At 47.1% G+C, this 15,199-nt stretch overlaps 1 protein-coding gene across 9 annotated transcripts in view; it reads left to right on the top strand.

Moving 5' to 3' along the window:
- Positions 1 to 2,263: 2,263 nt before the first annotated feature.
- The window catches only part of ezh1 (enhancer of zeste 1 polycomb repressive complex 2 subunit), a 182,131-nt gene continuing 169,195 nt past the window's right edge, over positions 2,264 to 15,199 (top strand). For 5 of the 9 annotated variants that reach the window (XR_005941287.1, XR_005941288.1, XM_041173290.1 and 2 more), the window contains exons 1-7: positions 2,264 to 2,397; positions 2,678 to 2,806; positions 3,928 to 4,047; positions 4,217 to 4,337; positions 11,918 to 12,082; positions 13,410 to 13,512; positions 13,922 to 14,085. Coding sequence is in view for 7 of the 9 variants with exons in the window: in XM_041173290.1 (XP_041029224.1) it covers positions 2,272 to 2,397; positions 2,678 to 2,806; positions 3,928 to 4,047; positions 4,217 to 4,337; positions 11,918 to 12,082; positions 13,410 to 13,512; positions 13,922 to 14,085 (928 nt within the window). In the remaining 2 variants the exon portion in view is untranslated. The remainder of the gene's footprint in view (positions 2,398 to 2,677; positions 2,807 to 3,927; positions 4,048 to 4,216; positions 4,338 to 11,917; positions 12,083 to 13,409; positions 13,513 to 13,921; positions 14,086 to 15,199) is intronic. The other 4 variants (XM_041173286.1, XM_041173291.1, XM_041173289.1 and 1 more) reach the window with 4 other exon arrangements.

The raw sequence follows: 15,199 nt of genomic DNA, 5'->3' as shown, positions 1-15,199 counted from the left end.
CTCCCCTTCCACCATTTTCATCCTCCCTCCCACTCCTCATCCTCCCTCCCCCTCCTCATCCCCCCGATTTCCCCTCTTCATGCCCCCTCCCTCCATACCCCACTCCCTCCATCTCATCAGCCCTCACCCTCATCCCCTCCCCCTCCTCATCCCTCCTCCACCCTCAACCCCCCTCCCCACTCATTCCCCCTCTCCCCTTCTCATCGCCCCTTCCCCCTCCCCAGCCCCCGCTCCGCCTCCTCACCCCCTCTTCCCTCCTCATCCTCCCTCCTCATACACCCTTCACCCCTCCTCATACCACCTTCCCCCCTCATCCCCTTCCCCCCTCCTCATCCCCTCTTCCCCTCTCCGCAACCCTTCAGCCGTCATCACCCCCCCTCCCCCTCCTCACCCCCCCAACCTCCTCATTCCCCCTCCCCCTCCTCACCCCCCCAACCTCCTCATTCCCCCTCCCCCTCTTCACCCCCTCCTCCTGATCCCGCTCCTCCCCCTCCTCCCTCATCTCGCCTCATCCCCCTCCTCCCTCATCTACTCCTCCTCATGCCCCCTTTCCCCTATCCCTCCTCCTCATCCCTCTCCGCCCTAGCCCCCTTCCTCAGCCCCATCCTCCTCATCCTGCCCCTCCCCTTCCTCATTCCTCCTTTCCCCGTTCCTCATCGCCACCATCCCCCCTCATTCCCCCTTCCTCCCTCCTCATGCCCCTACTCCTTATCCTGCCCCTACCCTCCCCCTCCTCATCCCCCCTCCGTCCTCCTCATCCCCCTCCTCATCCACCTCCCTCTCCTCATCCCCCTCCTCATCCACCTCCCTCTCCTCATCCACCTCCCTCTCCTCATCCCCCTCCCTCTCCTCATCCCCCTCCTCATCCCCCTCCCTCTCCTCATCCCCCTCCCTCTCCTCATCCCCCTCCACTTCCCACCTTCGACCTCCCCCCTCACCCCCTCTCTCTACCCCTCTCCCCCTTCTCCCTCACCCCCTCGCCCACCGCCTCACCCCCCCGCCACCTGTCTCCCCCACCCCTGCTACCTCTCTTCCGTACACCTACCAACTCTCTGCACTCTCCCTCCCCCTCCCCTTCTCCCTCCCCCTTCTCCCCCTCCCCCTTCTCGCCCCCTCCCCCCTCCCCCCCCCCCCACCGGCCTTCTCCCCCTCCCCCCTTTTACCCTCGCCACCCCCCTTCCCCCTTCCCCCTTCCCCCTTGCCCCTTGCCCCTTTCCCCCTTCCCCCTTCCCCCTCGCCCCCCCCTTCCCCCTCACCCCCTTCTCCCCCTCCCCTCTCCCCTTCTCTCCCCCAGCCCTCCCCCTCTTCCCTCTTCCCCCACTCCCCCGACCCCCACACTAACCCCTCTTCCCACACTCCCCTCGACAGTCCCCTCCCCCACACCCCTCACACTCCTCTCACTCCCCACACTTCCCACTCACCCCTCGCTCCCCCCTCCCTTCCCCTCCCTTCACTACCCACCCTCCCCTCACTTCACCCACTCCCCTCACTCTTCTCACTCCCCCCTCCCCCCTATCCAAGGCACAGAGGGAAACTGTAGTCTTCTTGACCAGAGAGCGAAGCCAGGGACAACGGCAACAGAGTAGGAGTAAAGTGAAAGAGTAAAGAGCAAAAGCGGAAATAGTCTGATGGGCTCTGGTCCAGAGTGGCAGCCAAATTATGCACATGAATGAATTCAGTGAGCTCACATTACATATTTATTGCCAAATATTCATCTAGTATCTGACCCCTGGTGTCTGCCTCTACAAGAAGACCTTTTTGGTTCTGAATTGGTGTCACCCTTGACACCAATTGTCTCTCCCAATGTGTGCATTGCTCACACTGCCCCCTTACCCTGGCATGATGCTGACTGGTGTGATCTGACTGGTGTGATCTGTGATCTGGTGTGATCTGACTGGTGTGATCTGTGATCTGGTGTGATCTGTGATCTGGTGTGATCTGACTGGTGTGATCTGACTGGTGTGATCTGTGATCTGGTGTGATCTGACTGGTGTGATCTGACTGGTGTGATCTGACTGGTGTGATCTGTGATCTGGTGTGATCTGACTGGTGTGATCTGTGATCTGGTGTGATCTGACTGGTGTGATCTGACTGGTGTGATCTGTGATCTGGTGTGATCTGACTGGTGTGATCTGACTGGTGTGATCTGACTGGTGTGATCTGTGATCTGGTGTGATCTGACTGGTGTGATCTGACTGGTGTGATCTGACTGGTGTGATCTGTGATCTGGTGTGATCTGTGATCTGGTGTGATCTGGTTTCCAGGCTGAGGATGGAATCTGAAACTTCTCAGAATAAACCGTTGGCCAATTTATCGATGGACTGGCGGAAACGTGTCAAGTCCGAATACATGCGCCTGCGACAACTCAAACGCTTCCGGAGAGCAGATGAAGTGAAGGTAATGGTGGGTGTGTCATGTTCACAACTGCTTCAGGCTGTGGTGTCGCCTCACTTTTGTGTACAAGCTTGGCCCACTTTACATTTCCTATGAGTGACCATGGGTGAGGATGTCACCTCAGCCACCCACCTACTGCACACTTAACTTATTTTTAAATGAAATTGTGAGGTTGGTGAAAGAGAATTGAGTCTAGTTAGATGGTGAGTCCGAGGTTAGACACTGAACAACTCTCTACCAACCTACTTTAAACCCTGTCCTTTCCTTTCCTTTCTATCTAAAGGAAATGTTTATCTGTAACCGTAACAAGATCAGGAACCGAACTGAAATTCTCAATGAAGATTGGAAGAACCTGAGGATCCAGCCAATGAATGTCACAACAGTGGGAGCTGCTGGCTGTGGGAATCGGAAGGTAGAGTCTCAAGTGGAGTGGCTCAATCTGCAGTACTGTGCCGATTGCAGAAGCATTCACTGCAGGGCATCTTGGGGTGGGGTGGGGAGGTGCGGAGTTGGGGTAGTGTGAGAGGGAGGAGGATGAGAAGTTTAGGGAGCGGAAGGGGTTTGTGGGAGGGCGAGAGGCATGCATTATTGTGATGCTGTGAGTTGGGACAGACACTTGTGTCTGGGAGCTGGAATCTCAAGTGAGATTTTTGCCAGTGAGGGCTTTACTTTCACAGGTCACACAGCCATTGTATTAACTCAGGGATAAATGAGGGACTTCCCTCATGGTGAGTCTGGTTGTTGCATCTCAGTCGCATCACTGGGTTTGCCATTAACCTCTGTTTGGGAAGTGGAGACTCCCCCAACTCTGACCTTCAACTTTGGTGAGATATTTACACATGTCTGCAGCTGTGGGCACAGAGCCCTCCTTCGCTCATAGCCTTCCACCCAGCCCTTTCCCCACCCCCTAACACATAGGAAGCCCATTGGTGCAAGCAGACCAAGAGCCAACAGGAAGAATAAGTAAACAGATGTGATTGAGAAATGACTAAATACACAGCTGCATGTTTTATTGCAGCAATCCCATTTCCTGTCAGACACTCCCTTCTACCTGAAAACTTGGCATCCAGTAAAACTTGGCACCTCACACAGGTTTGATGTGCCACTTTGCAACTTCAGCAGGAAAATAGCTAGCTTTGTGTCTGGTGGCTGAGATCAGCATCTCGTGGACATTGGCACGGCAGCCCTCAATCAAATCAATACCAATGCGGAAAGACTATGGAAATGATCAATCGTAAAACCCGGTCAAAACATAATGTCCAGGGCCTGTCAGAACCCGATAGCATGGCAGCTTCTACTGTACCTGGTCACCATGCCCCAGTGCAACTATATTCACCAGCAGGGCAGGCCTGCAGTCTACCGGACATGCACGTTCATGCATTCTCACCTCCCATAACACCACGTTCTCTAGTTAGCAATGAGTGGGCAGTGGCTGGAGCTTTTGATAGTGTTAGAGGAACAACCTTTACTCTGCACTCTCACTGTGCTCACCCTCCCTCCCCTTGTCCTCACTGCTCCTTTTCTTCATTGCAGTGCATGGTCGAGAGTTTATTCCTTGGCTTCAAGAATCAGATGGTCACACAGAAGATGCTGAGCCCAGTGGCAATGAGCCCGGTTATGTATTCCTGGTCTCCACTCCAGCAGAATTTCATGGTATGTAGTTATGTTGGCCCTGAGCAGATGATTCTGCTACATGAGTGCCTGAGATCAGTGGCTGTGTTTGGTAAAGGCAGGATCGCATTTCCAGGAATTAGCACTATTTATGTTAATTACTGTATCTGACATTTTCTTCCTCACTAACTCGTGCTTGTTTACTGTGCAGGTGGAGGATGAGACTGTTCTGCACAATATCCCATACATGGGAGATGAAGTCCTGGAGCAGGATGGAGTTTTTATTGAAGAATTGATTAATAATTATGATGGAAAAGTGCATGGAGACCGAGGTGAGTGACTGTGTCTTTCCTGTCACCACCTTGTCACACAGACCACCAAATATATTTACATAAGATATAGAGCACAGAAACAGGCCATTCTGCCCCACCACTCCATGCTGGCGATTATGCTGTACTCGAGCAGCTTCCTCAAGTTTCCTCATCTAAATCTACAATGTTATTCCCTTCTCCCTCATACATTTGTCTAGCTTCCCCCTTAAATGTATCGTACTATTCACTTCAACCACTCTCTGTGATTCTGAGTTCCACATTCTCATCACTCTCTGGGTAAAGAAGTTTCTCCTGAATTTCCCAATGGATTTCTTGGTGACTATCTTATATTGATAGCCTCTGGTTCTGCTCTTCCCCGCAAATGGAATCTCTGTATCCACTCTATCAAAACCTTTCATCATTTTAAAGAACTCTTTTAGGTCACCCCTCAGCCTTTTTGTTCTAGAGAAAAGAGATCCAGCCACGTGATCCTTTCCTGATTTGTATACCCATATTTCCATTTTTCAGCATTCCTGTGGTTTTCATATTGCTTCCTGCGAGAGGCTGACTCCTGCTTAGTTGTGAGCCAGTTATGGGTGCAGAGTTGGGAAGGATATTAGGTGCCATCAGCAGCAGAACCGGTGAAGTGGCTTGTTACACAATTGGGCTGCATCCCTGTTGCTAATCTCGACTCCATCAGTGATGTCAGCACACTAATGTTAAACATAGCATTTCATAAATGAGGAGATACTGATAAGAACATAAGAAATAGGGGCAGGAGGAGGGTATTCAGCCCCTTGAGCCTGCTCTGCCACTCAGATCGCGGCTGATCTTCACCTCAGTTACACTTTCCAGCCCTATCCCCATATCTCTTCCTTCCCTTCATGTCCAAATATCTTATTAACCTCAGCCTTTAATGTACTCAAAGACTGAGCACCACAGCAGTCTGTGGTAGAGAATTCCAAAAGTTGACAACACTCTGCATGAAGAAATTTTTCCTCATTTCAATTCAAAATATCAGGGCTGTTATCCTGAAACTATGCTCCCTAGTGTTGTACTCCTGATGGCCAATTGGTGAAGGAAGAATCCAAAGCCAGGCTTTACTTGGAATAGATTTATTCACAGAATACAACATTACAGGTATATATCTCCTGATTTCACTCCACTCGCGTCAATAAGTGACTTTTCATATGTGCCCAAAAGTAATCATCCAATCAATGTCCTCCACCTGTATGTATTTAACTTCAACTGATACACCTAGTTCTAGACTCCCCAACAAGAAGAAAGAGACTCAGGCTGGGATTTCTGGCCCTGCTCACCTCCAGGATCTTCCGGTCCACCCGAAAGTCAATGGACCTTTGGCTGGCCTGCCACATTCCCCATGGCAGGACCCACCATGGCGGGACCGACAAATCCTGGCCTCAACATTGACTCAGTCAAGTAACCTTGGGGTGAAACTCCCAGGATCCCACATCTTTCCTTGTTACATGCTCTCTCAAACCATTTGCTCTTTCATTTGTAAGTTGGTTCATTAATATTACATATTAATTGAAATTACACATGGTGAATCATACAAAGGAAATCATAAAATATTGTACCAAATACAACTGTGAAATCTAAAATTCCACTCACAAAAATACTACCGTTTTATCAATAAATCATCCTCTGGACTTGAAAGATTCTCCAGCTCTCTTTTCCATGCTGTAGCTAAACCTAAATTTTATTTTACCCTGACTCTCAATTAACCCATTTTCTTATTGCTGAAAAAAGAGACATAGGGTCATTGTCATTGAATCATAGAAAAAGGCCCTTCAGCCCATTGAGTCTGCGCCAGTCAAACAAATACCTAACTATTCTAATCCCATTTTCCAGCACTAGGCCCATAGCCTTGTATGCCATGGCATCGCAAGTGCACATCCAGATTCTTCTTAAATGTTATGAGAGTTTCTGCCTCTAGCACCATTTCAGGCAGTGAGTTCCAGATTCCCACCACCCTCTGGGTGAAAGAATTCTTCCTCACATCCCCCCTAAACCTCCTGCCCCTTATCTTAAATCTATGCCCCCAGGTTATTGATCCCTCTACCAAGGAGAAAAGTGCCTCCCTGTCTACCCTATCTATGCCCCTCATAATTTTGTACACCTCAATCATGTCCCCCCTCAATCTCCTCTGCTCCAGGGAAAATAACCCCAGTCTATCCAATCTCTCATCATAACTAAAACCCTCCAGCCTAGGCAACATCCTGGTAAATCTCCTTTGCACTCTCTCGAGTGCTGTCACATCTTTCCTATAATGCGGATTCCAGAACTGCATGCAATACTCTAGCTGTGGCCTAACCAGTGTTTTATACAGTTCCAGCATAACCTCCTTGCACTTATACTCTATGCCTCGGCTAATAAAGGCAAGTATCCCATACAAACCACCTTATCTACCTGTCCCGCTACCTTAAGGGACCGGTGGATATGCACACCAAAGACCCTCTAATCCTCGGTACTTCCCAGGGTCCTACCATTCATCATGTATTCCTGTGCCTTGTTTGTCCTGCCCAAGTGCATCATCTTCACACTTAACTGGATTAAGTTCCATTTGCCACTGATCAGCCCATTTGACCAACCCGTCTATTCCCTCCTGTAATCTAAGGCTATCCTGCCCACTATTTACCACCCCACCAATTTTTGTGTCATCCGCAAACTTACTGATCAATCCTCCTACGTTCAAGTCTAAATCATTTATATGTACCACAAACAGCAAGGGACCCAACATCAAACCCTGTGCAACCCCACTAGACACAAGCATCCAGTCACAAAAACACCCTCCGTTTCCTGCCACTCAGCCAATTTGCCAATTTGCCTTGGATCCCATGGGTTCTTACTTTCATTATCAGTCTCCCATGCGGGACCTTATCAAAAGCCTTGCTGAAGCCCAAGTAGACTACGTCAAATGCATTGCCCTCATCTACACACCTGGTCACCTCTTCAAAAAATTCAATCAAATTGGTCAGACATGACCTCCCCTTAACAAAACCATGCTGACTGTCCTTGATTAATCCCTGCCTCTCCAAGTGTAGATTAATTCTGTCCCACTGAGGTTAGACTGACTGGCCTGTAGTTCCATGGTTTATCCCTTCCTCTCTTGAATAACGGTACCACATTGGCTGTCCTCTGCCATTGGCTGACATGTTGAAGCTTTTCATCTTGCACTCATCAGGACACTTTGCAAGAATACCAATATAAGGGGAAAACAACAATTTGTACTGTATGAGAAGAAAATGCTGATTGGTTGTCAAGTGAACTCTAATTGGTAGAAGGGGTTGCTATGGAGAATGTACCAGTGATGGTGACTGACAGCTAACTGCCAAGCATTATTTGAAATTTAAACCAGGCAGCTTGACCCCTGATTGGCCAAAGCATTGCACTGAGGTTTGAGTCAGCGAATGGCTGCCACTTATTTTGTTGTGCTGAAACAGGTGCAATGTGTGTACATGTTCTTTATGTCTGCACCTTCAAAACCCACAACTACTACCATCTAGAAGGACAAGGGCAGCAGATAGATGGGAACACCACAACCTGGAAGTTTCCCTCCAAGCCACTCACCATCCTGACTTGGAAATATATCGCCATCCCTTCACTGTCTTTGGCTCAAAAGCCTGGAACTCCCTCCCTAACAGCACTGTGGGTGTACCTACACCATATGGACTGCAGCAGTTCAAGAAGGCACCACCACCTTCTCAAGGGCAATTTGGGATGGGCAATAAATGCTGGCCTAGCCAGCAATATCAACATCCCATGAATAAATATTAAAAAAATATTGGGCCCTGAGTGTTAATGTGTGTAGCTTCTAGTACCAGCTGATGTGTCACACTGTGAGCCTGACTGACAATCTTAAATTAGTTGTCAGCGTAATTTTTAGCACATTGAGGATTATTTAGCAAATGTTGTTGAATCATGGAATCACAGCTGATGTAGGACACTGTGTTTTGACTTTTGCAAGCACAGGTTTGCTGGGTACTGTCTGTACCCTGCCCATGGTGAACAGCAGCTGGGGCATGCTGTTTGATACCAGGGATAAAGAACTGTATCTATGAAGATAGATTGGAGAGGTTGGGTCTGTTTCTCTTGAAGAAAAGAAGGAGAAGAGACTTGACAGAGGTATTCAAGATCCTGAAGGGTATTGTAAGGAAGAGATCTTTTTATTTGTGTTGGACTGTTGTAAAAAAATGTATCTTTTTATTTTCTGTTGGACTGTGGATTAAAATGACAATGGCTACAGTTTGAAAGACATGTTCACTGGAACAGGATGAGATATATATATATATGTATATATATATATATATAATGTTACCTTCCTGGAACAGAATGTGCCATGAAAGACAGAATGGTGCTGGAAAGAAGTCCTGGACCAAGGGAGCTGCCTGGCAACAACGTTTTAATTGACTCCTGACCAGGTGACCAGGTTTTGTGTCGGGGCAGTGCAGCAGAATAGCTCCTAGCCTGAAAGGAACAAGACCTAAAACCTCTTTCTCCTGTGTATGGAAGATTCTAGTAATTCCACAGTAAAAGCTAGCTGGCTTTTTCTCCTCATATCTCTGTAACCTGCTCTCTCTCTAGAAACCCCTGTCAAGAGGCAAAGGGGAAAATCACTGTTAGAGACATTGAAAGGCAAGTGCTCCACCAGTGAACTAAGGACTGAAAGTGCTAGAAGACCACCTCATGTCATCAACAAAGAACTGAAAAGAATCTGGAAGACATTGATCAAAATCAACCCATCGAATCCTACACTCCAGAATTGGTGCTATTAAACTGTTTTTTCTCAGCCTTAAAATCTATATTTTTGTGTGTCTTATGTGTCTTGTATGTGTGTGTATACAGGGGTTTAAGAAGGGGGTAGAGTCTAGATTATAGAGTTAGATGTTAGCAGTTCATATTTCTTTCTTTTGCCACTAGTTAAAGACAGTTTGTTCAATAAACAGTTATTTGCTTATTAAGTTTACTAACCTGATGCTCGTATTCTTTTAATCTAAATTAAACAGTTTGGTAGAATTGGGGAAATCTGGTAGTTTGATCAAACTTTTCACATTTTTGACGGCTTGAGGAACAGTGGGGCTTGATATCCCCACTATCCCCAGTGAATCGTGACAGTATGGACAGGGTAAATCATGAGAAACTGTTCCCACTCAGGACAAAATCAAGAACTGGAGGACACAGATTCAAAATAATTGGCAAAAGAAGTAAAAGTGATGTGAAGAGCATTGTTTTTCACCCAGAGGGTGGTTGGAGTCTGGAACAAACGTTCTGAAAGGGTGGTGGAGGCAGGTTCGATTGAGATATTCAAAAGGGAATTGGATTGCTACCTGAAAAGAGAGAATGTGCAAAGTTACAGTGATAAGGCAGGGGAGTGGGACTAGGTGGAATGCTCTTTCAGAGAATCAGTGCAGACTCGATGGGTCAAATGATCTCCTTTGCACTGTGGAGATACTGTGATACGATCTGCCTGTCTTTGGGATATACAGCCTACATACCTGGCATCACACTGGCACTGAAATTCATTTACCACATTACTCATTTGTGTGATAGGCAGAACATCTTTTTGGCTTGAGGGCAGCATCCTGTTAGTGGTGAATATCCACTCATGTTGCTGCTACATAGTAATTACAGCTCTATACACTATAAGATTGGTCTTATCAGCATCAAAGGCATCCTGAAGTACAATGGCTACCCTGATCAGATCATTTTGGAAACTCATGGACGGGCCTAAGGCCATCACTTTCAGCTCTGAAAATCACCCAGTCTACCTCAGATTACCCTGGAAGGGCAAGGTAGGTATCCTAAAAATTTGAGCAACAGGTGAAGCTAGCTGTTTCACGCTGTTACTATGCAGTAGCAACACAAGCGGTATTTGGCACCAACAGATGCTGCCATCAAGCCAAAAACACATTCTGCCTATCAACAAATGAGTAATGTGTTATATGAATTTCAGTGCCGGTGTAATGCTAAGCATGTAGGACGTACGTCCCAGAGACTGGCGGATTGTATCAAACAGCATGTCCCAGCCACTGTTCGCAATGGTCAAGGTACAAACCGAACCTAACCAGCCTGTGCTTGCAAAACTCAAAACACAATGTCCAACATTAAATGTGATTCTGCAATTGAACAACATTTGCTAAATAATCCTCAATGCGCTAAGATTTATGCTGACAACCAACTTAAGATTGTCAGTTGGGTGCGCAGTGTGGTGCATTTGCATGTACTGGAATCTATGTATAATAATACACAGTCCCTGTTCTTTGCAGACAGAAACAACATGTACATACATTGCAACTGAGCTAAACAAAATAAGTGACAGCCATTTGATGGCTGATTCCTCAGGGCAATGCCTTGACCAATCAGGGTCAAGCTGTCTGATTTAAATTTCAAACAATGCTCGCAGTTAACTGTCAGTCACCATCATTGGTGCATTCTCCATCGCAACCACTTGCCAACCAATCAGCACTCTCTTCACATACAGTATAAATAGTTGTTTCCCTTATATTGGTATTCTCACAGTGTCCTGATGAGTGCAAGATGAAAAGCTTCAACATGTCTTTTTTTTCAGCAATACTCAATTTCTGTACTACCAAATGACTATTTGGATGCCATTTTCAGTGTTAAGTTCAATTTCACTTTACTTTATCTTCAATCTTTGTGATCAAACTCTATTCTGATTGTTCATTAATTTTATGTAATATGTTTGTTTCTCAATTTGTGTGGAATCTGTGCCTTTACTAAAAGGTTTGAATCTGTAATGATACAGTAAATGTTCCCACTTGGCTTGTGCAACGATAACTTCCTTGCTGTGATGTTGTCAACATCTCCAGTCCACCTCCATCAGGCATTCTGCATACTGTTTATCTCATGCAGCATTCCACATTGCATGCCAAGGTCATGCACATAAAACATCTGATGCAAGCCATTCCTGTGTTTCTAGGCTGTTTCAACAAGAGATTGGGAGTGGTCTGTCATCCGAGATCCTGAGACCCATCAAGTGTCTCAGCTACTCATTGCACACAGTTCAGCTTGCAGCACTGAGAACAATCAAAGCTGCGGTCTGTCCAGCTAGGCTGCTCTGTGACAAAAAGCCTATGACTCCACACGAGCCTCCTGAGAGAGACAGAAAGAGAGAGAGAGAAAGACAAGTCTCGCAGCCTGGTGAGAGAGAGAGGCAGACACGGGTGAGAGACAAAGACAGGAGAGAGGGAGAGAGAGGTGGTTGTGGGGAGGGGAGACGAGAGAAAGACAGGAGCAAGAGATTGGGAGAGAGAAGGGTAGAGAGAGAAATGGGGAGACAAAAAGAGATAGGGAATGAATGAGAGAGAGGGAGACAGACAGATGAAGAATCTGAGGGTATGATTGTGTAAGATTGTTGGAAAGAAGAGAAGAGTTTCGTGTTCCCACTCAGTCTCTAATGAAACTGCTGGAATTTTGTTGGTGATCCTCTCACGGTGTTGCCATGTTTTATAGCAACCAATCACCAGATGTGGAGTTCCACAGCAGCTTTGGAGATCCAGTTGCCAGGCATGTGGTATATTTGCTGAGCAGATAGGGTTAATGCCTCTATGTTTTTGCAGAGTGTGATTTTATCAATGATGAGATCTTCACTGCGCTTGTTCACGGCCTCAGTCGGGAGTCAGATGATGAAGCTAAGCCAGCGGCTCCTTCTTGGAACAACAGCAGACAGAATATTAAACGAGGACAAGATGAGTCCCACTCTAGTAATCAGAGCATTGAGGATGGTGAGTCTTTGCACTGACCTCTCCTGATGGGAGTCTGTTTTATTAATTCTCAGGATGTGGGCTTCGCTGGCTGGGCCGGCATTTATTGCCCATCCCTAGTTGCCCTTGAGAAGATGGTGATGAGCTGCCTTCTTGAACCGTTGCAGTCCATGTGGTGTAGGTACACCCACAGTGCTGTTAGGGAGGGAGTTCCAGGATGTTGGCCCAACCACACTGAAGGAGTGGTTGTTTTTTTCCTGAAATTAATGCCGAGCTGATTGAACCCACACAAAGGGGCTCCTGCAAGGGATGTGTGGGGGTCTTGTTGGGGGATTGCATTGAACAGCTGGCTTTTGGTGGAGAGACAGGTCGCTGTATTTTGGCTTGTACACAGATGGTCATTATCAAATTACTGTTTGTGGGAACTTGCTGTGTCTAATTGGCTCCCATGTTTCCTACGTCAGAGTAGTCACAATACACAAAAGCGCCTCATTGGCTGAGAAATGCTTTGTGTTGTCTTGAGGTTGTGAAAGGTGATATATAAATGCAAGCCTGTACTGATCCTGATTCTGGCTTTAGTTCAGGTGTCCAGATGGACTGCCTAAAGGGATGTGGGTGTTGTAACCCAACAGGATGGCTTGATATTTACAGGGAGAGAGTGAGTTATTGAGGGGAAGAGAATCACAGGATGCAGGTAGCCTGGCGACACTAATGGCATGACCTTATAATCATTTTCTCATTGGTTTGCCGCCCAGCCATAATTGGCAGTTTGCTAAGTGGGAAAACCAGTGGCAGGTGCACAACGGAGGACCCTAGGGGCCAGAGTACAGCTATTGGGAGAGAAAGTTTGTGTTTTGGAGTGCAGTCGGTGGGGGGGAGGCATGCAGAGATTGAGACGAGGGTCTCGCAGCCTGGTGATTGGGGGGTTGGAGGGGATCAAGCGTTTGATTTTTCGCAGTGGGGAGAGGCCAAAGTTGAGCTTCAGGGATTGGGGGACGTACTTGTCTTCCTCTTGGACCACAAACAGGGCTGGAAAGGGCACTTCCCTGGAATCCACTGCCAGACTCCATTTCACTCCCAGATTTCTTGATTCCTGGAGTTCTGTTAAATTTAAATCAGACTTTCAGTTGCACTGTGGGAGCAGAATTTAAATATTGTAATGATTTATCCGCCCATCAAGTGGCAGTCGGACTTTGAAAACCCTCAGAGGTCAGAAGGAAAGATGCTAATTCTGACTCCGTGTATTCAGCCTGTGACCTGCAGAATAATTAAAATTCATTTATTCAGATTTCTGGCTGGGTCTCGTCTGTCTCAGCTCTTTTAACCCTGCTCTAACTGAATGTTATAGGGACTGAGGAGAAGCAGAACACTAGGCTCCCACCAGACAAGATCTTCAAAGCAATTGCCATGATGTTTCCCGATAGGGGCTCATCGAAGGACTTGAGAGAGAAGTGAGAACTCGCCTTCCTCGCCTCGTTCCCCCCTCGCCTCATTCCCCCCTCCTCCCGTTCCCCCCTCCCCTCGTTCCCCCTCCCCTCGTTCCCCCTCCCCTCGTTCCCCCCTCCCCTCGTTCCCCCTCCGCTCATTCCTCTCCGCTCGTTCCCCCTCCCCTCGTCTTCCCCTTCCCCTCGTCTTCCCCCTCCCCTCGTCTTCCTCCTCCCCTCGTCTTCCCCTTCCCCTCGTCTTCCCCTTCCCCTCGTCTTCCCCCTCCCCTCGTCTTCCCCCTCCCCTCGTCTTCCCCTCCCCTTGTCTTCCCCTTCCCCTCGTCTTCCCCTTCCCCTCGTCTTCCCCTTTCCACTCCTGCTCCCCAGGTTTCATGAGTTGGGCTGGTAAGTGACATTTGCTCTTCTTGTTTTTCAGGTACTGGGAGCTGACTAAACTCTGTGATCCCTCAGCAATGCCCCCTGAGTGCACTCCGAACATTGATGGACCAAATGCTAAGTCTGTGCAGCGTAAGCAGTCCCTGCATTCCTTCCACACCCTCTTCTGCAGACGCTGCTTCAAGTATGACTGTTTCTTGCACCGTGAGTAGCTATCAGGCTATTTTAAGGTGCTATATAATTACTGTTTGTATAGCCTGAGCTGCCCTGGGATGGAGTTTCCTCCTCTTATGTAAGAAAGGGGAGAGTTCCTAATTGGAATCCTATTGGTGGCAGTAACGATGCTGGGGCTGAAGGGTGGGGGTGGGGGCTGCAGTAGGAGCTGTCAAATAGACAGTACATTAAACTGGTAAGGGCACAAACACTAACAGGGAAATACTGCAGAGAAAGAAATTATGCAGCATCTAAACTATGTTTCCCATTTTATTCTCATGTCCTTTCCCTTTTTTTATTATTCATTCATGGGATGTGGATGTTGCTGGCTAGACCAGCATTTATTGCCCATTCCTAATTCCCCTCACTCAGAAGGCATTTAAGAGTCAACCACATTGCTGTGGGTCTGGAACCACACGTAGACCAGACCAGGTAAGGATGGCAGATGCCCTTCCCTAAAGGACATTAGTGAATAGATGGGTTTTTACGGGCAAGAGTTCTGCTTGGAGAGCTCCTGGAACTAGAAGCTAAATTGGAGAATAGGACAGCAAAGGTTGTAATATCTGGATTATTTCTCATAGATTGGTGTAGCAGTCTAGCACATATCAGAACGGAGTGAATTTCTTGAGCCTGCCTGGGTTAGTTTTCTGCAAAAATATGTTCTAGAACCAATAGGGGGAAATGCCATGAAATTTAATAATGAGCGATGATCCAGATTTATTTAAGATCTTATGGTCCATGAATAATTATCTAACAGTGATCCTAATATGATTGATTTCAACATTGTGTTTGAATGGGAGAAACACGAACCAGGTACTAAGACTCTAGAATAAAAGCAAAATACTGTGGATGCTAGAAATCTGAAATAAAAATAGAAAATGCTGGAAAAACTCAGCAGGTCTGGCAGCTTCTGTTGAGAGGGAAACAGAGTTAATGTTTTTAGTCCAATATGATTCAGTGTTCTGAAGAAGAGTCATATTGGTTTCGAAACATTAACTCTGTTTCTCTCTCCACAGATGCTGGCAGACCTACTGAGTTTTTCCAGCATTTTCTCTTAATATTACTAAGACTCTAGATTTAGGTAAAGCTGACTTCAATATGGTGA

The sequence above is a fragment of the Carcharodon carcharias genome, chromosome 23, assembly GCF_017639515.1.
Source record: "Carcharodon carcharias isolate sCarCar2 chromosome 23, sCarCar2.pri, whole genome shotgun sequence".
Taxonomy (NCBI): domain Eukaryota; kingdom Metazoa; phylum Chordata; class Chondrichthyes; order Lamniformes; family Lamnidae; genus Carcharodon; species Carcharodon carcharias.
The sequence above is the reverse complement of the archived record's forward strand: the minus strand, read 5'-3'. Positions and strand labels throughout refer to the sequence as shown.